The sequence below is a fragment of the Chlorocebus sabaeus genome, chromosome 5 (genome assembly GCF_047675955.1).
Source record: "Chlorocebus sabaeus isolate Y175 chromosome 5, mChlSab1.0.hap1, whole genome shotgun sequence".
Classification (NCBI taxonomy): domain Eukaryota; kingdom Metazoa; phylum Chordata; class Mammalia; order Primates; family Cercopithecidae; genus Chlorocebus; species Chlorocebus sabaeus.
Window position 1 is genome coordinate 1,282,121 of NC_132908.1, and position 21,754 is coordinate 1,303,874.

Below are 21,754 nucleotides of genomic sequence, written 5' to 3' on the forward strand. Positions count from 1 at the left end.
CCCACCTGCTCCATGTCCCCCTCCCCCACCTGCTCCATATCCCCCTCCCCCACCTGCTCCATGTCCCCCGCCCCCCGCCTGCTTCATGCCCCCCTCGCCCCCACCTGCCACAGCCTCCCCAAACCCCAGCCCCTCCCGGCACTACTTCCCACCAGGACAAGAATTCTCTGAGCGCCTGAGCCATGTCTCCTCAATCCCTCACCACAGACAAACAGGGAACCAGGGCCTTGTCTTGCTTCTCCTGTTCCATAACCTTCTATGGCTCCCATGGCCCACAGGTTCAGGCCCAGGCCCTCCCCAGCCACACACCACATCCAGTCAGTCTCCTCAAGCCCCACTCATGACAAACCCCCCACCTCGCCAGCCCTGCCCTCTCTGTCCCTGAGACTGGAGCGGGATCCGCCCAGGCCCATGGCTCTCCTTGCTTTCCTTCGACCATGGTCTTTACTGGCTGACAGCTCCCCACACAGCCCTGTGCCGGCATCTTCGCCAGAAAGATGGCATTGGAAACTTAGCCCATGCCAGGAAGCCAAAGGGCCATATTCCTCCGCCAGGCTTCCCCAGGGAGCTGGTTAAGAATGCAGATTTCGGCCGGGCGCGGTGGCTCACGCCTGTAATCCCAGCACTTTGGGAGGCTGAGGCGGGCGGATCACGAGGTCAGGAGATCGAGACCATCCTGGCTAACATGGTGAAACCCCGTCTCTACTAAAAAATGCAAAAAATTAGCCAGGCGTGGCGGCTGGCGCCTGTAGTCCCAGCTACTCAGGAGGCTGAGGCAGGAGAATGGCGTGAACCCGGGAGGCGGAGCTTGCAGTGAGCCGAGATCGTGCCACTGCACTCCAGCCTGGACGACAGAGCGAGACTCCGTCTCAAAAAAAAAAAAAAAGAATGCAGATTTCAACCAGGCGCGGTGTGGCTCATACCTACGATCCCAGCACTTTGGGAGGCTGAGGCGGGAGGATCACTTCAGGTCAGGAGTTTTGAGACCAACCTGACCAACATGGTGAAACCCCATCTCTAATAAAAATACAAAAATAAGCCAGGTGTGCTGCTGCACGCCTGTAATCCCATCTACTCGGGAGGCTGAGGAAGGAGGATCGCTTGAACCCGGGAGGTGGAGGTTGCAGTGAGCCAAGATGGTGCCACTGCACTCGAGCCTGGGCAACACAGTGAGACTCCATCTCACAAAAAAAAAAAAAAAAAAGCAGATTCCCAGGACCTCAAGGCTGGGGGCCGGGAGAACAGGTGTCTAGACAGGCCACGGTGACTCTGAGCCTGGGATGCACAGCCAGGCCAGGCCCGTGCTGGTCTTGGTGGGACAGGGCTGTGTGCAGCTTCCAGGGCCTGGAGTCTGGGGGAGGCTGCCCCTGCTGCCCTGGACCCCCACCCCTGCGGCTACGCCTCCTGGGCAGGCGGACCCAGGGTGCGTGGCCGCCCCTCCTGCTGCGGGTCCCTGCCAGGGGAGTGCCTGCTGGGGACCCTGTGGGAGGCGGTGGGGGGAATAAGTGAGGGAGGGAGGGAATGAGTGAGTGAGGGAGGGAATTAATGAATGAGTGAGAGAGGGAATGAGTAAGTGAGGGAGGAAATGAATGAGGGAGGGAGGGAATGAGTGAGGGAGGGAATGAGTGAGGGAGGGAATGAATGAGGGAGGGAGGAAATGAGGGAGGGAGGGAATGAGTGAGAGAGGGAAGGAAGGAATGAATGAGGGAGGAAATGAGTGACGGAGGGAAGAAATGAGTGACGGAGGGAAGGAATGAATGAGTGAGGGAAGGAATGAGTGAGTGAGGGAAGGAATGAGTGAGGGCGGGAATGAGTGAGGGAAGGAAGGAATGAATAAATGAGTGAGTGATGGAATGAATGAGGGAGGGAGGGAATGAGGGAGGGAGGGAATGAATGAGCGAGGGAAGGAATGAATAAGTGAGGGAGGAAATGAGTGAGTGAGGGAGGGAATGAATGAGGGAGGGAGGGAATGAATGAGGGAGGGAGGGAATGAGTGAGGGAAGGAATGAATGAGTGAGGGAAGGAATGAGTGAGGGAGGGAATGAGTGACGGAATGAGTGAGGGAGGGAGGGAATGAGGGAGGGAGGGAATGAGTGAGGGAGGGAGTGAATGAGTGAAGGAGGGAGGGAATGAGTGAGGGAGGGAGTGAATGAGTGAAGGAGGGAGGGAATGAGTGAGGGACGGAGTGAATGAGTGAAGGAGGGAGGGAATGAGTGAGGGAGGGAGTGAATGAGTGAAGGAGGGAGGGAATGAGTGAGGGAGGGAATGAGGGAGGGAGGGAATGAGGGAGGGAGGGAATGAGGGAGGGAGGGAATGAGTGAGAGAGGGAAGGAATGAATGAATGAGGGAGGAAATGAGTGACAGAGGGAAGGAATGAATGAGTGAGGGAAGGAATGAGTGAGGGAAGGAATGAGTGAGGGCGAGAATGAGTGAGGGAAGGAATGAATAAATGAGTGAGCAATGGAATGAATGAGGGAGAGAGGGAATGAGGGAGGGAGGGAATGAATGAGCGAGGGAAGGAATGAATAAGTGAGGGAGGGAATGAGTGTGTGAGGGAGGGAATGAATGAGGGAGGGAGGGAATGAGTGAGTGAGGGAGGGAATGAATGAGGGAGGGAGGGAATGAGTGAGGGAGGGAAGGAATGAATGAATGAGGGAAGGAATGAGTGAGGGAGGAAATGAGTGAGGGAGGGAATGAGTGAAGGAGGGAGGAATGCGCGAGTGAGGGAAGGAATGAGTGAAGGAGGGAGGAAATGAGTGAGGGAGGGAATGAGTGAGGGAGGGAATGAGTGAGGGAGGGAATGAATGAGTGAGGGAGGGAATGAGGGAGGGAGGGAATGAGTGAAGAAGGGAGGAAATGGCCGGGCGCGGTGGCTCACGCCTGTAATCCCAGCACTTTGGGAGGCCGAGGCGGGCGGATCACGAGGTCAGGAGATCGAGACCATGCTGGCTAACACGGTGAAACCCCGTCTCTACTAAAAATGCAAAAAAAATTAGCCGGGCGTGGTGGCGGGCGCCTGTAGTCCCGGCTACCCGGGAGGCTGAGGCAGGAGAATGGCGTGAACCCGGGAGGCGGAGCTTGCAGTGAGCTGAGATCGCGCCACTGCACTCCAGCCTGGGCGACTGAGCGAGACTCCGTCTCAAAAAAAAAAAAAAAAAAAAAAAAAAAAAGAAGGGAGGAAATGAGTGAGGGAGGAAATGAGTGAGGGAGGGAATGAGGGAGGGAGGGAATGAGGGAGGGAGGGAATGAATGAGTGAGGGAGGGAATGAGGGAGGGAGGGAATGAATGAGTGAGGGAGGGAATGAGTAAGGGAGAGAAGGAACGAATGAATGAGGGAGGAAATGAGTGAGGGAGGGAATGAGGGAGGGAATGAGTGAGGGAGGGAATGAATGAGTGATGGAGGGAATGAGGGAGGGAGGGAATGAATGAGTGAGGGAGGGAATGAGTAAGGAAGAGAAGGAACGAATGAATGAGGGAGGAAATGAGTGAGGGAAGGAATAAATGAGTGATAGAGGGAATGAGGGAGGGTGGGAATTAATGAAGGAGGGAATGAGTGAGGGAGAGAAGGAATGAATGACGGAGTAAGGGAGGGAATGAGTGCGAGAGGGAATGAATGAGGGCGGGAATGAATGAGGGTGGGAATGAGTGAGGGAGGGAAGGAATGATTGAGTGATTGAAGGATTGAATGAATGAGTCAGGCAAGGAATGAGTGAGAGAGAGAGGGAATGAGTGAGTGGGGGAGGGAATGAATGAAGGAGTAAGGGAGGGAATGAGTGGGAGAGGGAATGAATGAGGGTGGGAATGAGTGAGGGTGGGAATGACTGAGGGAGGGAAGGAATGATTGAGTGATGGAGGGATTGAATGAATGAGTCAGGCAGGGAATGAGTGAGAGAGAGAGGGAATGAGTGAGTGGGGGAGGGAATGAATGAATGAGTGGGGGAGGGAATGAATGAATGAGTGAGGGAGGGAATGAATGAATGAGTGAGGGAGGGAATGAATGAATGCGGTCACTCCCTGCGGTCCCCAAGCACCCGGACACCGTGACCTTGGCGGCGGCCCCGCCGTCGGCGAAATGGGGGGCGGGGGGACCGGGAGAGCCCCGGGGCCAGCACGACCGCGCGTTGGCGAACGGAGTGTCCCGCGCGCTCGCGGGGCTGGGGCCCTCTCGACCCGTCCCGGGAGTTGCGTGGGCGGGGGGGGGGTGCCCGGAAGCGCCCCTCCCCCAAGGGCTCGCCCCGCCCCCGCCGCTCGCAGTCCCCCCCACGCCCCGCCCCCGCCCAGGGCCCGCCCCCGGATTAGGGAGCATCCACACTTCTCCTCCCGTCGGTCATGCTCGCATTCGGCCTTTTGTACGGGGTCAGCTCATTGGGCAGATGAGAAGGTCTCTCCGCCCACCCCCCGGAAATGGCCAATTGCAAGAGGTTTCACAGGGCGCTGAACTCGCGGGAGCGTCACCGTCCTGCGACGCTTCAGGGGATCCTTAGGCCTCAGTGGTCTTTGCCCCCCGGCCCCAGGCTCTGACCCCAAGGAAACCTCGGGGACCTGTGCCTGGAGAGGTAACCGCCGGGCATCCGTGGAGCTTTTGGAGATCTCGGCCTCCTTTATCCCCCGCTGCTCGCCGGCGTGTCCTCGGGTGGACGCGGGCACCCCGAAGGGGAGTTTACAGACGCTCCCTCACATCGGGGACGCGGCTCCTTTAAGGGCGTAGGTGTCCAGGGCGCCGCCTGACTGAAAAGTCACTCCCCGGCCGGGCTCCTGGGGCGGACCCGGGGCGCGGGCGCGCGGCGGCGGGGCACGGGCAGCGGGGGGCGCGCGGCGGCGCGGGCGGCGCTCGGGGCCGGGCGGCGGTGGCGGCGCGCGAGGCAGGCGTGCAGAGGGCAGCCCTGCACCAGGCCCCGCCCCGCGCGCCCCGCCCGCGCCAGGGTCCTCGGAGCTGCTCGGGCTGCGCGCGGAGCGGGCTCCGGAGGGAAGTCCCGAGACAAAGGGAAGCGCCGCCGCCGCCGCCCCGCTCGGTCTTCCACCTGTCCGCGACGCTCGCCGGGGCCGCGGCCGCCCGGGGTGAGCGCGGGCGGGGGCCGGGCCGGGGCCGCGGGGCGGGGGTCGGGCCGAGGCCTCTACTCCTGTCGGGCCCGGGCCCCCGGCTGCCCCGCGCCCCGCCCCGCCGAGCCGGGCCCCGCGCCGCGGCCGAGCTTCCCGGGGAGCCCGAGAGGCCCCACGCTCGGCGCCGGCTCGGTCCGCGCTGCTGGCGCCGCGGGACTGCGGCCTGAGCGCCCCGGCCACCGCAGGCCTTGGGGGCCGGGGCTCCCCCACTTCGCCCCCGAGGTGCTCCTGGCGCGGGGCCGGGGCAGCCACCTGCAGCCGGGGCCCCGCGAGGCCGCGCCTTCCTCCTGCGCGGGGAGCGGCTTCCGGGGTCACTGTCGCCCCGCGGACGGAGGGGATGGGCCGCGGGGGAGAGTCTTGATTGCAACATCGCTGGCTCGCGGGGGTGGGGGCCGGCGAGCGGGCTTGTTTTCGGTGCCTTAAAACCAAAACAAGTCTAAGTTTTCCTGCGCCTCTGAAGATGCTGCCCTGGCGCTTGCTGGGGCCCTGAACGTGAGAGCCTCGCTGGAGGGAGTTTTATTGTTTTGGGGATGGGTTTTTACCGGTCGAATAGTGGTTGGCTCTGGTAGTTAACGTGCGTGGGAGGAAGGTAAGGGAGTGATTAGCTGGGCTTGTGATCGTGGCCTGTAGTCACGCTTGAATCGCAGAATGAAGTGGTTTCGTTTATATAATTGGAAGTTACGCTTAGTTTCTCTGTTTGCAAAGGGCCTGTCTTTGGGGAGTTCGGTTTGTTTCCTCTTATAGGACCTACCCCCACTGTTTCTTGAAGAACAAGAAACATTGCTTTTGGGTAGAGAAGCTGTGCAGCGGAAGACAGGACGGATCCTAAGTTTGTCGTGATTGCTCCTTCAGAGGTCCCTTCCCTAGACCACTGGGTGGTTGCAGGTGTGCGCTTGTGTGGTGTGTCAGGGTTTGGGATCTTGCTTCAGAAACATCCTGGGGGCCTGGGGCAGATCAGGTGCGGCCAGATGAGCGTCTCCTGACTGCAGGTGCTTGGGTCTTGCAGAAGGGAATACCTCCCCAAGCCTGGGAGAGTTTGCGTTTGGGTGCAGGAGGACCTTTACAGGCTTCTTGTGCCAGCCGTCGTGGCGACCACCCGTTGTAGAGATGAGTGCGGTGGAGTTGTGGGAGGTGAGTGCTTTGCTCACCCTCAGCCAGGAAGTTGCTCGGAAGTCGGTGCTGTCAACCAGCAGAGTAAGGTGGTGATCCGAGAAGCTAAAGCTCAGCCGGTGGCGGGGGGCCCAGCAGGACAGAAGGCAGACCTTCGGGCCGCTCTTGGAGTGCTTGGCCCTGTCCCGGTTGCTGCAGTGTCTGGGCCCTGCTTGGCTCTGATAGATGAGGGTTGTTTTTGTCTTTGCGTCATAAAAGTTCCCTGCTCTGAAGGGTCTAGTAACTGCTGGCCATTCTCTTAGTGCTTATCTGTTAATTTGGAAGGGCAAATTCCGATTTTCAGCGGGATTTTGAATGCTTGGTCTGTGTTGTGATTACATTGTAACAGATTGGCCACTTTCTCCAGGAGGCCAGTGGGAGGGGGAGCAGGGGGAGGGGCCTGGCTTCTGCCTAGGACAGAGTGGGTGTGCACCTGTGGCTCCTTGACCTGTGGTGAAGTTTCCTGTGAGACCACCCCGTGGTGCTCAGTGCTTTGGGGCAGAGAATACAGCAGCATCAGCCAGACCTTGGCAGGAGGTCTCACAGGAGCACCCTCACGACTTCTCACATCTGAGACAACAATAGCCAGGTGCTGGGACGGGGCCCTCTAGGCGGCTCTGTCCGGTCCTCAGCAGGAGGGCTGCCTGTGGCAGGGTCCTAGGCCTGGCTGGCCTCTCTGTGGCCTGGCCTTGCCTGGCTGTGAGGACCGTGTTGCCCATGGTCCTTCAGTGTCTGAGCACTGGCCTGGGTTTCAGCAACCTGCTTGATTCCTGGCCCCGCTCTGACCCCGGGCACCTGGGAGGTCGTGGCTCCTCAAAATGGCCGTTCACCAGGCTGCTTTGCACTGCACCAGGCACAGGCTGTGGCCACTCATGAAGCCCACCCTGGGGCTGGGGAAGCGAGAGCTGTGAGTCCTCAAGCCACAGCTGGGCTGTTCCATGTAGAAGTGGAGGGTGGAGACACGTGCAGAGAGAGCCTTGAAACCGTGGTTGGCGGGAGCTCCACTCCACCCTGGGCTCGAAGCCTGCCTGCCCAGTGCTGAGCGCAGCTGTGTCCCCCACTGTCTCCCTTTCTGGCCCCTGGCTTCCCCCCACCCCCACTTAGAGAAGGGCATGGGGCCGGGCAAATTGTCCAGAGGGCAGGCGGCCTGCGGGCTCCTCTGCATCCCCATGAGGAGGGCATGGGGAGGGACATCCCAGTGGGGCGCAGTCTGGGGCTACCTGTCTTGGACTTAGTCATGTAGCTGGAGGCCAGTGCCCGGATGGCCCCTGTCACCCTCTCGCTGTGATGCCAGCACCTACTGACTGGAGGACCCAGGTTCCTTTGCCTGATTTTTCTCAGGCTGCCCTGAGGATCCATGTTTGGTAAAAAGGAGCCAAATCCACCTGCAGGGCAGGCGGCTCTAGCAGCCCCGCCTGGCTTCCAGCACCCTGGTTCCCTGGCGACACTGAACCCGCCTGGGGTTCCTTGATCCCAGTCCCACCCCTGATTTCTGCTTTGCTGCCTCGGGAAGTCATTGTGCCGCCCAAAACCTGAATGTGGGCCTCTCGGAGCTCCTTCCTCAATGAGTCTGCTGGGGACTGGGCCTTGCCTCCCTAACTAGTGCCAGGTGAGGCTGCGGCGGCTCCGCCCAGGTGGAGCTGCTGACCTGGCCCCTTCCTGCAGCTGTGAGGTGTGTGAGGTTTGTGGGCCTGCACAGGTGCGGGCGCCATCCAGGTCACCAGAGCCCTCGTAGGGACGGCTCCTCACGGTTTGGAAGGCCTGGCGCAGCCCCCCAGCTTTGTCGAGGGGGCCCTTGTTTGGCGTTGAGATACCAAACTTGGAGGCAGCTTCAGTGCTCCCATGGGCTTTGAAAACCAGCACACACTTGGGTTTGAATTCTCTGGCAGGTTTTGTGCCCTGAGTGCTGTTTTTCATGGTAAAGGTGACCACCAGTAGGGTGACAGGTGAGGGTGGTGTCGAGGCTGCTGGCCCTGTCTGCCTGGTGTCCCCGGGGACAGTGCGGGCCGACAGGCTCCCGCTGGGAACCAGAAGGCGAAGGTGCCAAGCCCCTGAGGTCCCGTGCAGAAGTGTGGAGCTGGAATCTGGCGTGTGTGCCACTGCCTCTGACCAGGGACCTGGTCCTGTACCCCATGCTCCTGCCCTGCCCCACAGGACCTGTCTGTCCCCTGAAGCTACAGGGACATACTAGCGGCTGCAGAGTCCGGGAAGGGTGGCCCTGTGGGGGGCTCCTCTTTCAGCGAGGCTGAGCCTCTGCCCTGTGGTACTTGTTCCAATCTGTCTTCAACATGGTGAAACTCTATCTCTACTAAAAATACAAAAATTAGCCAGGCATGGTGGCGGGCGCCTGTAGTCCCAGGTACCCGGGAGGCTGAGGCAGGAGAATTGCTTGAACTCAAGAAACGGAGGTTGCAATGAGCCAAGATAGTCCCACTGCACTCCAGCCTGAGGTACAGAGTGAGGCTCCATCTCAAAAAAAAAAAAAAAAACAATATTAGGTGTCCCCCTGGCCCGGCTTGAATCTCAGTTCTGAGCGCCTGATAGTAAGGCAGGGACCCAGCCCTGCCTAGTCCCCACCTGACGGTTCAGTGAGGACCCTGCCACGCCAGCCACCACAGGGTGGCAGCTACCGCCCAGCCACAGCAGCCCGGCCTCTGAACATCCGTCTCCACCGTGGAGCAGAGGCCGTGGCATGTGTCGCAGACCAGGACTCTGGGGGGCCATGGGGAAGGGGTCCTACCTGCCCCCCCCACCCCCGGTGATCTGGGAGCCACTCATGGGGCCTCCCCTGGTAGACCCCAGGGTTGGACGATGGCTTGCAGGAGGAGAGTCTCTGCTGGCCTGGCGCCTGGTAGGAGCAAGACTGCCCACTGCGGGCTGTGTGCACGTGGTGGGGCGGCAGGAGCCCGCTCGCCTGTCCTGACCCCGTGCTCTGCCTCCTGTGTTCCAGGGACTCTGAACATGTCGGGGATCGCCCTCAGCAGACTCGCCCAGGAGAGGAAAGCATGGAGGAAAGACCACCCGTTTGTAAGGAGGGCTTCGTTTCCGTGTGCAGTGCTGCAGGCGGCCCCCCTGGGCTGAAACGGTGCCCTCCCCACTGGGAGGAGCTGGCCGCGTGCCTGGGTCGCGCTGGTGGGGCTCGCGGGCTGTTTCTCGGTGGTTTTGGTCAAACGAGATGCCACTGCACTGATGTGCTTTTGTGGTTGTTTTCTCTCAGGGTTTCGTGGCTGTCCCAACAAAAAATCCCGATGGCACGATGAACCTCATGAACTGGGAGTGCGCCATTCCAGGAAAGAAAGGGGTAAGAGGCGCGCGCTGCTAGCCTCCTGCCTGTCGGGGCTCAACAGATTCGTGTGGCAGCGCCACGGGGAAACTGCTCAGATCCTTGCCGTCTGTGACGGCCGCCCTTGTCACGGGCTGCGGACAACAGGTCATCCCCAGCTGTGGCCTGGCCCCCGCCCCGTGCAGACTTGAGCTCAGAAGGTGGTGCTGGCAAGGTTGGGGTGACAGCTGTGTCCCCGCCGAGGGCATTTCTGGTTGAGAAGGAAGCAGGCTGGGCACAGGGCTGAGCTGTGGCGGAGGGGAGGGGCTCTGGCGTGTGTTGGGAGCAGGCCTGAGGGCGGGCAGCCTTTGCAGCCTGGAACCCGGGATTCTGCTGTGTCCTTCCAGGTGTGGCTCAGGTCACGGGAGCTGGGTTTGCCGGAGAGCCACCCCGGTGTAAAGCCGCCTCCTGGAGAACCTCCTGGGGCACAGGGACTGGCGACAGCAGCCTAGGATGCCTGCTTGGGACCCCCTGTGTGTCTGTGGGGAGCAGGGCGGCCCATGTGCCTGTCGTCTTTGCCCGGCTCCCGTGAAGCACTTGGCCGGGGACTCCAGGCTGGCATGCACATAAGGTTCATGCTGGTGAACCCTGAAGGAAGGAGAGAGCCCTGAGGTGTTGGTCCTGCCCGAGGCCTTGTTCCCTCCGGCCCATGCCACCCTCTGGGTTTCACTCTGAAACTCAAAGCAGCTTCGGTCCCCCCGGGCTGAGCAGTCCCAGCAGGTCTCAGCTTTGCCTGAGACATGGTGTCACTTGGGTTTGTTGCTTGTCTGAGGCTCTGCTGAGAATGTCCCTTGCTCTTCATGTAATGGCGACGCAGGTGTGCGGCCCCAAGGAAGACGGGAGTGGTGTCGGATTGTGGGGTGGCAAAGGCGCCTCATCCAGGCAGAATCTGGGGCGGGGCTTGCAGAACCCCTGGGGTGAAGGCTGCGCTCTTGGTGCTGCCGCCCCAGTGTGCGGCACCCGCCACCCCGGCCCAGCCCCCGAACCCCGTCTCGTCTCCTTTCTAGGAGGACCTTTCCGACTTACTCTCTGGGCACAGCAGAGGTCCTGACAGTCCCCTTGGTGGGGCCGGTCCAGGCTTTAGGCTGGTTTGGGGACCGCCTCTGTCGGGCCTCTGGCCCCGGTGTCTTGGCAGTCCTGGGAGTTGTGTCCTAGAAGCGAGCCCCTTCCTCCTGGGCTGGCCTGAGGCAGGCAAGCAGCCCATCTCACCACAGTTTATTTCCCCACAGACTCCGTGGGAAGGAGGCTTGTTTAAACTACGGATGCTTTTCAAAGATGATTATCCGTCTTCACCACCAAAATGTGAGTAGCTCACTGTTGAGAGTGTCCTGGAAGTCAGCCTGTTCCTGTGGGGATCGGAGTCCTCTCCAAAGAGGCCCCAGGCTGTGGCCGTGGCGCCCGGGCCAGGCAATCCACGTGGAGTTGGGAGGAAGATCACAGACCTGGAGGTCGGCTTTGATCCCTGATCCCCGGCTCAGGCTGCAGATTCGAGTCTGTTTCCAGCTCCGGGGGTGGGCAGTGCACGTAATAGACTTAGTCTCTCGTCCCAGCTAATTGGCTGTGAAGCTTCAGAGTCCTGTGGAGGGAGGGGCTGTGAGATCCAGGCTGGAGCTCCTGGGCTAGGAGTACCTGGACTCTCAGTGGTTGTTGGTGATGAAGACAGGATTTGGTGCCCACAAGACCCCGGCCCTGGCCGGGATGGATGTGCAGAAGGTCCATCACTCAGAGTCTCACCCTCTGAGGATTTATCTTGCTCCACCTTCTTAGTGCTCTTCCTGTGGTCTCTCACGTGCTCTCCCAACCGTGGCTGTGTCTGCAGCCTGGGCAGGCATCGAGTAGGTGAACAGCAGAGAAGGCATGGGAAGAAAGGGCTGAGGCTGGGTTCAAAATCGAGCCTACAGCTAAGTTAATGATCTCAGTCAGTTCGGCAAAACTCAGGAGAGGAGGGAGAGGGCCGCCGCGTCCCTGCCCTCCCGTAGCTGGAAATCGGCGGGCCCTGTCTGTGGTGAGTTCCACGCGTTAACACGCACCCAGCATCTAGAGAGTGCCTGGCCACGGCGCGGCGAGAGCTGTGTGTAAAAGCTTCCCCTGCGACTCGCTCAAGACACACAAGTGTTTTCCACAGTGGCACCGACCGGAGGAGCTCAAGGGCTGCTGACAGCACCACCCGGCTGAGACTTGCTTCGTTTTGGATTGTCCTTTGCTGTTTGATTTTTTTTTTTTTTTTAAAACCATGAGTGGATATTAAGATGATTTATTTTAATTAAGAAAAATACAAGAATGGGACAGAATAGTTGCTTTCACTTATTCTGTTCAACCATTTATTGGAATTCCAAGCAAATGCAGCAAGATGAGAAAAAGAAGTCACAATGGAAGAGGTGGTGAGGAAGGGCAGGACAATAGCTCACTAAAGCTGAGGTGCAAGCAAGGCTGGGCGCGGTGGCTCACGCCTGGAATCCCAGCACTTTGGGAGGCCGAGGTGGGAGGATCACCTGAGATGAAGACCAGCCTGGTCAACGTGGAGAAACCCCGTCTCTACTAAAAAAAAATACAAAAATTAGCAGGTGTGGTGGTGGGCGCATGTAATCCCAGCTACTTGGGAGGCTGAGGCAGGAGAAGTGCTTGAACCCAGGAGGCTAAGTTGCAGTAAGCCGAGTTCACACCACTGCACTCCAGCCTGGGCAGCAGCGCGAGACCCTGTCTCAAAAAAAGAAAAATAGCTTAGGACATGGTGAAGGAAACAAAACTAAATAAATATGAAAATAAAATAGAGATTGAGATATACACAAACTTGCTCTTACATCATTTCAATGACCAAGGATTTAAAACTATGCCATTTATAGCAGCTTGAAATACGTTGGAATACAACAAAAGATTGGTTCAGGACTTCTCTACTGAAAACTGTAGAATATTCCAAGGGAAGCCGAGGCTGGCCTGAGCAGTAACTGAGCTCTGCTTTGCGTGTGGAGGGGAAGACACGATGCTGCACAGGCGGCCCTTCTCTCCAGGCCCATCTGTGGATTCCGTGTGATCCCGGCCGAGTCAAGCACATCTTGATGGAAACTGCCCCGCGGACTCTGGAAATGCAGAAATGCAGAGGCCTTGGCTTCTCAGTAGGGGTGGCAAGACCCCGGCTGAGGCTGTGGTGCATGGCACACCCCCCCACCCCGCCATCTCCGCCAGATCTGCCACGGGACGCGGTGATGAAACTGCGGGATTGCTGAGAAGACAGGCAGGCAGGCCTGCGGACGGAGCGAGGAGTTGAGGCAACGCTGGTGGTGGCTTGGGCTGTGACAGGACCAGTCCTAAGGGATGTCCCAGCAGGAGAGACGAGCCCTGCCTCCCACCGTAGAGAAACAGCTTCCGGAAGGACTGTGGTACCCAAGCAGAACAGCGTGGAGAGGAAGACCCAGGAGGGCATCGCGCGAGCCCTGGGCAGGCAGGGATCTCTTCACCAGGGATGCACTAAAGTGCTGGCCAGGGGGAGACCGACGAGTTGAGTAAATGGAAATGAAGAATCTCTATACTAAAGAGTGCAGTTGGCGCCAGGCAGGTGGGCACACCGTAGCGTATGTACGTATCTCAGCCCTCGCCCTGAATCTACCAAGAGCTCCTGGGAATCTGTAAGAAGGCAGACAGCCGTGAGGCCTCTACCCAGCCAGCAAATGCGGCAGGGATGCCTGGCTTTGCCAAAGAGTGGAAGCCTCCGCAGTGGGATCTGTCGTAGCGCTCAGGGGAGCAGACGGCCGCGGCACAGGGCAGCGGGAGCCCGAACCACCGCTGGAGAGGGCAGATGTTCTGAACGTTTCCCCTGGACGCTGCCTGCCGCGCTGGTGGAAGCCGAGCTCATGCTGTAGGGCCTGGCTGTTCACTCGAGTCAACCAAGATTCACAGAAACACACGCGTGTGTCCACCAGAGGCACAGATGGGTGCCGGTGTCACCCCCACTTGCCGCAGCCCAGACATCCTAGGATGACAGATGGGGAAGAGTGAAGAGGCCTCATGACACCTGGCAGGCAGTCCAGACAGGAGGGCACCCCCTTTCTCTTCCTTCTGCGAAGCGTGGCAACCTCCAAGCTGGAGGCCATGAGGAAGGAGAAGGCAGCCTCCGCCTTGGGAGGGCCTGGCGGTGCTGGCGTCTGGCATCTCTGCCTTTCTGTGGGTAAGTTGTGATTGGTAGAAGAAACGAGATTGAGAAATCAGATTAAATTGAAATTAGGCACTTGTGTTTGCCAAAAGATTCTCTTAGAAGAGTAAAAAGTAGGGCTGGGCACAATGGCTTACACCTGTAATCCCAGCACTTTGGGAGTCCGAGGCCAGTGAATCGCTTAAGGTCAGGAGTTTGAGACCAGCCTGACCAACATGGAGAAACCCCTTCTCTAATAAAATAGAAAAATTAGCCAAGTTTGATGGTGGGTGCCTGTAATCTCAGCTACCCTGGAGGCTAAGGTGAGGCGGGAGAATGACTTGAACCTGGGAGGCGAAGGCTGCAGTGAGCTGAGATCATATCCCGTCACTCCAGCCCACGCAACAGAATGAAACTCCATCTCGAAAAATTTTAAAAGCAAAAACTAAACCCCCAAGCAGGAGAAGAGGCCTGTACGTGTCACTTGAAGAACTCCGAAGCAGTCGCCAGGAAGCAGTCCGGGCTGAAAGGGGCGCTCCGTGGTCACCAGCAGATGCAGTGTAGCACCACAGAGTGGCCACTGTGCACCTCACCCAGTGGCTGGAATCCACCAGCGACAGCCCGCGTGAGCAGCCTGGAAGCAGCACGGCTTGAGGGCCGATGCCGTGACCCCACATTGCACAGCAATGCACTCACGCCAGTGTTCACACTCAGGATGGCCACGCAGCTGCTGATGGGCTTCTGCAGCGTGGGATGGTCCGCCGTGTGGGATGGTCGCAGCGTGGGGCGGTCTGCGGTGGTGTCCTCACTGCATTCTCCAGGACGCGTGCCCTGTGCGTGTCTGTGGTGCCTGAAGTCCAGGAAGCTGCCCGTGGGCGTTGGAGTTGGGATTACGGGGCAGACGCAGTGGTCGGTAGGAGCGAGTGTTCGGGAAGCTGTAGGTGTTGGTGGCGCGTCGGCTTTGAGAGAATTCCTCAGGCTGCGCTGGACTTGCCGCACCGTGTGTCCTCCATAGCACTGAGGGAGAATGCCCGGGAAATAGCCTAGAATATCAACGGCGATGGCCCCGATGGGGCTAATGGTGGGGAACTTCTTTGCTTTGTTGTAAAGAAATAACACAGGGTCCTAAAAGCCCCTGTGTCCTGGAAGCAGAGGGTCTGCGTCGGAACTGCCGACTCTGGAAGGGCCTTGGCTGTGTCCCTGGACATCTCCCGCAGCTCCTCCTCTCTCCCCTGAGTCTGGCCCGGCTGAGAAGGACGTGGGGGCCACAGGTTAAGTGGCCACCCGGGGACCTGTGTTCCCAGACTGCCTGGCTGTGCCGGGAGTTCTGTCCTGGGAGAGACACAGCTTCGTCTCTGGCCTGCGGCCGTGTCCCCAAGGCTCTGTCCCCTGCGTGCAAGGGTGGATATAACCTGGCTACCAACCCAGTGGCCCAGTGTTGGGAGGGGGTGGTGGGGGGAGGACATGACTGGGGGACAGTGCCTGCCTGCAAAAAGCGCTTCCTTTCCTCCTCGTCCTCCAGGTAAATTCGAACCACCGTTATTTCACCCGAATGTGTACCCCTCGGGGACAGTGTGCCTGTCCATCTTAGAGGAGGACAAGGACTGGAGGCCAGCCATCACAATCAAACAGGTACGGGGCCTCCACCACGCATACGGGCAGGGCTGCCTTAGTCTCCCCTCCGGACGCGCGGGTCTGCAGTCATTCTCAGTGGCTGAGGCCGAGTCTCACCGTGTCTCCCTTTCAGACTGCTCACACCCCTGTCTTGTGTTTTTGTTTCTGGCACAGATCCTATTAGGAATACAGGAACTTCTAAATGAACCAAATATCCAAGATCCAGCGCAAGCAGAGGCCTACACGATTTACTGGTTAGTGGCAGCCCTCGCCCCGCTGCTGGCAGCTTCTCTCCATCCCAGCCAAGGCCGCCTGCCAGGAGGGGAGTGGAGCACACAGGCTCACCCTAGAGACAGCCAGGGTCTGCATCTCCAGGGGAAGGTCGGGGGGCATAAACCCTGTGGGCAGCAGGCACCGACATACACGGTCTGCCGTGGGCGTGGACGGTGCCGGAGCCCTGTCTGTGGGGGGGGAGCAGGCCAAGTGACGGGGACTGTCTTGGGCCCCTACTAGGAGGGGAAGGACCTGGCCGTGGGTGCCGGAGGAGGCCATGCTGAGGGGCCTGTCCACCAGCTCAGCCTCCTGTGGACCCCAGCCTCCTGCACTGCCCCTGCTGCTGATCCCCACCCCCCTATACTTGGCTCCTCCTGTTGGGGGGCCCAGCCCAGCAGGGCTCAGTGATGTGATGCTGTCACATAGGCCCTGGGCTCCCACCCTGTCCCTGTGAGGTACTGCTGTGTCTATAAGGGTTCCCGTGGTCTTGGGGTCACTGTCTGCACTGAGGAGGGCCTGGTGTGAGTTAGGATGCAGACGACAACCAAACAGTGCTGGGGACAGCAGGGAGGACCCTGCCCTGAGCAGATACCACGCACCTGCCTGTCCTGTCCCCAGCCCTGGGGGCCTCCTCTGCAGCTGCTCTGGGCAGGTCCATAAGAAGGTGGGTCGGGGGCTCCGACCCCCACTGCTGCACCTGCAGCGTTGAGAAACCCAGCCCCATCTCATCGTGGGTCCCCACACCTCTGAGGGGGTCTCGGGGGCCCCAGTGGCCGGGGACCCAGGAGGCTCACCCTGCAGCCACCCCACACGTGCCTGCCACCATGGGCATCGGAGGCCCGCTCCCTCAAGGGGGCATCTCCTGGTCGGGAGTGGGAGGCTGAGGGGTCACCGTTGCCCTAAGCCCAGCCCGCACAGGTTGTGAGGAAAAGCACCTGGTTTTGGCCGGGCACAGTAGCTCATGCCTGTAATCCCAGCGCTTTGGGAGGCCAAGGTGGGCGAATCACAAGGTCAGGAGTTCGAGACCAGCCTGACCAACATAGTGAAAACCCATCCCTACTAAAAAACACAAAAAGTTAATTGGGCGTAGTGCTGGGTGCCTGTAATCCCAGCTACTCGGGAGACTGAGGCAGGAGAATCGCTTGAACCCAGGAGGCGGAGGTTGCAGTGAGCTGAGATGGAGCCACTGCACTCCAGCCTGGCAGCAGGGCAGGATGCCATCTCAAAAAACAGAAAGCACCTGGTTTTGGAGAGAGATGTTTCTCCCTGGATGCAGGCCCAGCCCAGGTGTCTGCAAGGTGCCCTCCCTGCTGGCTGAGGGTGGCACAGAGGCCCCAGGCAGGGAGCAAGTGTCAGCAGCCACCCCAGCCTCAGCCTGGCTCCCCTGCACACCTCACAGACGCTCAGTCGGCCGAGCCATTGCTGGAACTGGCTCGTGGGATGTGGCGTGACCTGGGTTTGTGTGTTGGCCTGCTGTGCCCTAGGAGTTCCATGAAACGCCTTCCACTGGGCAGGAAGCCACAGCCCTCACCAGTGTCCACGTGGCGCTTGAAGTAGAAAATGTTTTCTTTTTTTTTTTGAAACAGAGTCTCACTCTGTCACCCAGGCTGGAGTGCAGTGGTGTGATCTCGGCTCACTGCAACCTCTGCCTCCTGGGTTCAAGTGATTCTCCTGCCTCAGCCTCCCAAGTAGCTGGGATTACAGGTGCGCACCACCACACTTGGCTAATTTTTGTATTTTTAGTAAAGACAGGGTTTCACCGTGTTGTCCAGGCTGATCTTGAACTCCTGACCTCAGGTGATCCACCCTCCTCGCCTCCCAAAGTGCCGGGATTACAGGCGTGAGCCACCGTGCCTGGAAAATGTTTTCCAGGCCAAGTGTGGTGGCTCACGCCTGTAATCCCGGCACTTTGGGAAGCCAAGGTGGGCTGATCGGTTGAACCCAGGAGTTCACGACCAGATTGGGCAACATAGCAAGACCCCATCTCTACAAAAAATTTAAAATTTGCCAGGTGTGGTGGCTCACGCCTGTAATCCCAGTGCTTTGCAAGGCCACTGCAGGAGGGTTGCCTGAGCCTGGGAGTTGGAGATGAGCCTGGGCAGCAAGGCAAGACCGCCTCTCAAAAAAAAAAAAAAAATGTTAAGCCAGGCATGGTGGTGCACGCCTGTAGTCCCAGCTGTTTGGGAGGCTGAGGTGAGAGGATCGCAAAGCCCAGGAGGTTGATGCTGCAGTGAGCTGAGATTGCAGCACTGCACTCCAGCCTGGGTGACAAAGCAAGACCCCGTCTCAAAAAAAAGAAAGCAGGCCGGGCACGGTGGCTCACGCCTGTAATCCCAGCACTTTGGGAGACTTAGTTGGGCAGATCATGAGGTCAGGAGATCGAGATCATCCTGGCTAACATGGTGAAACCCCGTCTCTAGTGAAAATACAAAAAATTAGCTGGGTATGGTGGTCCCAGTAGCTGTAGTCCCAGCTACTCGGGAGGCTGAGGCAGGAGAATGACATGAACCCAGGAGGCTGAACTTGCAGTGAGCCGAGATCATGCCGCTGCACTCCAGCCTGGGCGACAGAGCGAGACTCCGTCTCAGAAAAAAAGCGAATGTTTTCCTGCCTAGCCCTTAGTTGGTCTGCCATCCGGAGCATGGTGTGGGCGTGAGCTCTGTCTGGCCTGCACCCCATTTGCCGGCCATCTCTGGAGCTGGGCTGTGGCTCCCACTTGCCGCATGGGCCAGGCACGGTCGCAGTCCCCCGCCCTGTGTGACTCTCCCCTGTGTCTCCTGGGCTTGGTGCCTGCTGGGCTACACTGTACACTTGTGTTCACGTAAACAAACGTTCTTTCTCCTGCAAACATCCACTTGAAAAGCACCCTTTATGAAGCATGTTTGCAGGTTTCAATCCTTTTTCCTGGGTTTCTTGGAGGCCTTGGGCCGTGTTCTTGCCCTGGCAGGTGCCTTTTCTCGGGGCCCCTGCTTGGTAAAGGCAGAGCCGGGACATGTGGCCACTGCCTCTGGTTCCTTCCACGCCCACCCAGCTGAGCTGCTCTGCCCTGGGGCCGGCTGGTGGTCCAAGGAGGGCGCTGGGGTCTGGGGTGCAGTCCAGGCCCTTGGCCTGGGTGGGAGTGGCACCTGCACTGCTGCCGTCCTGGGCTGTTGGCCTTCACTCTGCGCCATGCCTGGCTTGGCTCAGTGTCTCAAATCAGGTCCAATCCTGGCGAGACTGCCAGGACTGCTACCTCAGGAACCACCTCCATGAATGTCACAGTGTTCCCCCATCCTCAAGGTCACACTGCCCCGTGTCCCATCAGCTTCTAGGTGCAGCCTGGGCAGCTGTTTGCAGGCTGAACCTCACTCTGCCCAGCTCCGGACCTGTTCCCTGATAACGCCTGCACTGCCCAGCTGGGGCACCACCCCCTTCCGAACCAGGCGTGCCTTCCCACATCTTTGCTCCTGGGGCTGAGAGCCTCATGGAAAAACCCTCCAGAAGTTTCTGTCTGTTTTGGGGAGTTGGCGAAGAACAGTGGCAAGCAATCAGTGTTTTCAGTTTATTAGCGCTGGCCCTAGACTTACAGAAAAGAGAAGCTGCTGATTGCTAGTTAGGACCAGACTTTCGGCACTGGTGACGATGTTGCAGGCCCCCTGGCGTGGGTCCCCTGGGGCCTGAGCCCTCCTCGCAGCCCTGCGGGGCCCCTCTGTCCTCTGACACCACATCCACCCAGCATGGGTTCCTCTCCTCCCTGCCCTTCTGCCTCCCTCAGACCACAGGACAGTCTCAGCCAGGTCAGAGCCAGCCTGGGCTCCCCACCACGCAGGCCTCCCTGCTTCTCCGGGCTTCTTGCTTCTGTTACTGTCACGGGCTCCACACTGCCCTCACCCAGGAGGTCCCCTCCTGCAGCCTGGTCTGCCGAGCTCGCTCCGCTCCGGGGCCGGCGTGTGGGCCAGGCTGCTCAGCCCCCTAACACTGTGTTGTCTTTTGACCTCCTCAGCCAAAACAGAGTGGAGTACGAGAAAAGGGTCCGAGCACAAGCCAAGAAGTTTGCGCCCTCATAAGCAGCGACCTTGTGGCATCGTCAAAAGGAAGGGATTGGTTTGGCAAGAACTTGTTTACAACATTTTTGCGAATCTAAAGTTGCTCCGTACAATGGCGAGTCACCTGGGGGGGTTGGGCGGGCGCCATCTTCCATTGCCGCCGTGGGTGCGCGGTCTCAATTCGCTGAATTGCCCGTTTCCATACAGGGTCTCTTCCTTCGGTCTTTTGTATTTTTGATTGTTATGTAAAACTCGCTTTTATTTTAATATTGATGTCAGTATTTCAACTGCTGTAAAATTATAAACTTTTATACTTGGGTGAGTCCCGCAGCAGCGAGTCCCCGCTCCGGGATGCAGGCATGCTTCTCACCGTGCAGAGCTGCACGTGGCCCCGGCTGGCTGTATGGAAGCGCACCCTCCCTCCTGCCGCTCCTCTCTAGAACCTGGGCTGTGCTGCTTTTGAGCCTCAGACCCCAGGTCAGCATCTCGGTTCTGCGCCACTTCCTTTGTGTTTATATGGCGTTTTGTCTGTGTTGCTGTTTAGAGTAAATAAACTGTTTATATAAAGGTTTTGGTTGCATCATTATTGAAAGTGTGAGGAGGCGGCCTCCGAGTGTCCCGCCCTCCCCACCTGACTGCAGCCCCACCGTGGGCCAGGACCAGGCTCTCCCATCTGCTTTGGATGTGCCCAGGCTGTGTGGCTCCGTCTTGCCCTGGATCTTTGTCAACAGGGCTGTGTACAAAGTGCTGCTGAGGCTTCTGTGCTCCCAGGATCTTCGGGCTGTAGAGCGCTGGGCAGCTAAGATCTGCATAGGTCGGGATTGGCGTTGAGACCCTGGCAAGTGTGCACCGGTGCCAGCTGTCTAGAGGGCCACAGGGCCAGGTCCAGGCCAGGGCTGGAGGCTGTGTGAGGACTCCTATCCAGGCAGCCTGCTGGCGGGGGTGCCCCTCAGTGGCTGGGTCACAGGGATGGAGCCGTGCTGTGCACAGGGTGCCACCTCGGGTGTCTGTGTCTCACGTCCTCAGGAGGCAGCCCTGCTACCACCCCTGGCAAACACGGGGTGCTTTCTCCAGGAGAGCCCACAGCCATGGCCCCTCCAGGGAGCGCCAGGTGGAGGGCCCTGGGCGGCCTGTGTCTGGAATTCTTCGTCCTGAGGTTACCTGAGCGTGGCCTCTCCTGGGGAGGCTGTGCCACTCAGAAGCCGCCCTGATGCTGAGCCCTCTGCAAAGGCTGGGCCGGCCAGGCCTCTTGGGGGCTGCCTGAGCCGTGGCTGAACCACTGTAAGAAGTGGCCTGGCTGGGAAGTTGGGTGCCAGTCACCTCCCAGCAGGAAGGTGCAGTGGACAGAGATGGGAAGCCCTGGGGGACACAGCCCGACGCTCCCAGCCCTCCAGCCTCCGACCCACCACCCAGTCTCCGCATCCTAGTGAGCTTGGCCCTCCTCAGTCTCGTTTCAAGCCCTGGGGCTGGAGCTGGCCCTGCTGCCCTGGTGCGCCCCGGCAGCTGGAGCTGGGTCCCGGTGGCCCAAGTGCAGGGTTCCAAGGGGGCGGGGCGGGTGCTCCCCAAAGGAGCCAAGAATGCAGGGAGGGCGGCCCAGGGCCCTGGGAAGGGGAGCGTGGCTGCTGTGGGCTGGGAATCGAAGTTAGAGGTGACTTCCGAAGGCCCCCCTGAGCCGGCAGTGCCCCCCGCCCCCACCGGCAGCTCTGCGGTGCCAGTGCCTTGTTCGCTCTCCGGGTTCCGTGCCCTGCAGTCACTGCGCTCTCGGTCTGATGTGTGTGGTTTGTTGATAATGCAGGGGGCCTTACCTGGGGAATTCAGCTGGTTTGAATATTTGTAGCCCGTTCCCAGAATGTCTTATTTTGTAACGACGGAACTACATTTAGTAATAGTTACACATGTATATGGTTAATACATATGGAAATTCAGTATATTTTGTAGTTAACGTATTCTAAAGTAACGGATGTTTCTAGCCAATCGTAGTGACTTCAGCTAATGAAATGTTCTTTTTGTGGTACCACAGTCCTCAGCCTAACGAAGGACGTGAACCTTGTAACGGGAGAGCTCTGAAACGCGGTCACCTTTGTTTAGCGGAAGGGAGAGTGTGTTCCCGGCATGAGGTGCCTCGGAATTAAGAAAGAATTGTGG

At 59.1% G+C, this 21,754-nt stretch overlaps 1 protein-coding gene across 5 annotated transcripts; it reads left to right on the forward strand.

Moving 5' to 3' along the window:
- The first annotated feature begins 4,426 nt into the window (after positions 1 to 4,426).
- UBE2I (ubiquitin conjugating enzyme E2 I) lies at positions 4,427 to 20,176 on the forward strand. 5 transcript variants are annotated; one of them, XM_073014994.1, is made up of 7 exons: positions 4,427 to 4,556; positions 9,200 to 9,276; positions 9,467 to 9,550; positions 10,801 to 10,873; positions 15,220 to 15,329; positions 15,486 to 15,565; positions 19,567 to 20,176. In XM_073014994.1, exons 2-7 carry the CDS (start codon positions 9,211 to 9,213, stop codon positions 19,628 to 19,630), a joined length of 477 nt encoding a protein of 158 aa, XP_072871095.1. In that variant the 5' UTR covers positions 4,427 to 4,556; positions 9,200 to 9,210; the 3' UTR covers positions 19,631 to 20,176. The 5 variants fall into 5 exon arrangements, with proteins under 5 accessions (XP_072871095.1, XP_037845995.1, XP_072871097.1 ...); XM_037990067.2 differs by lacking the exon at positions 4,427 to 4,556 and adding an exon at positions 4,903 to 5,058; XM_073014996.1 differs by lacking the exon at positions 4,427 to 4,556 and adding an exon at positions 5,299 to 5,592.
- Positions 20,177 to 21,754: the final 1,578 nt, after the last annotated feature.

Coding starts and splice junctions, on each gene's coding strand:
- UBE2I (XM_073014994.1), top strand. CDS start 9,211: ATGTCGGGGATCGCCCTCAGCAGACTCGCCCAGGAGAGGAAAGCATGG. Junction 9,551..10,800: donor CCATTCCAGGAAAGAAAGGG/GTAAGAGGCGCG, acceptor ATTTCCCCACAG/ACTCCGTGGGAAGGAGGCTT. Junction 15,330..15,485: donor CAGCCATCACAATCAAACAG/GTACGGGGCCTC, acceptor TTTCTGGCACAG/ATCCTATTAGGAATACAGGA.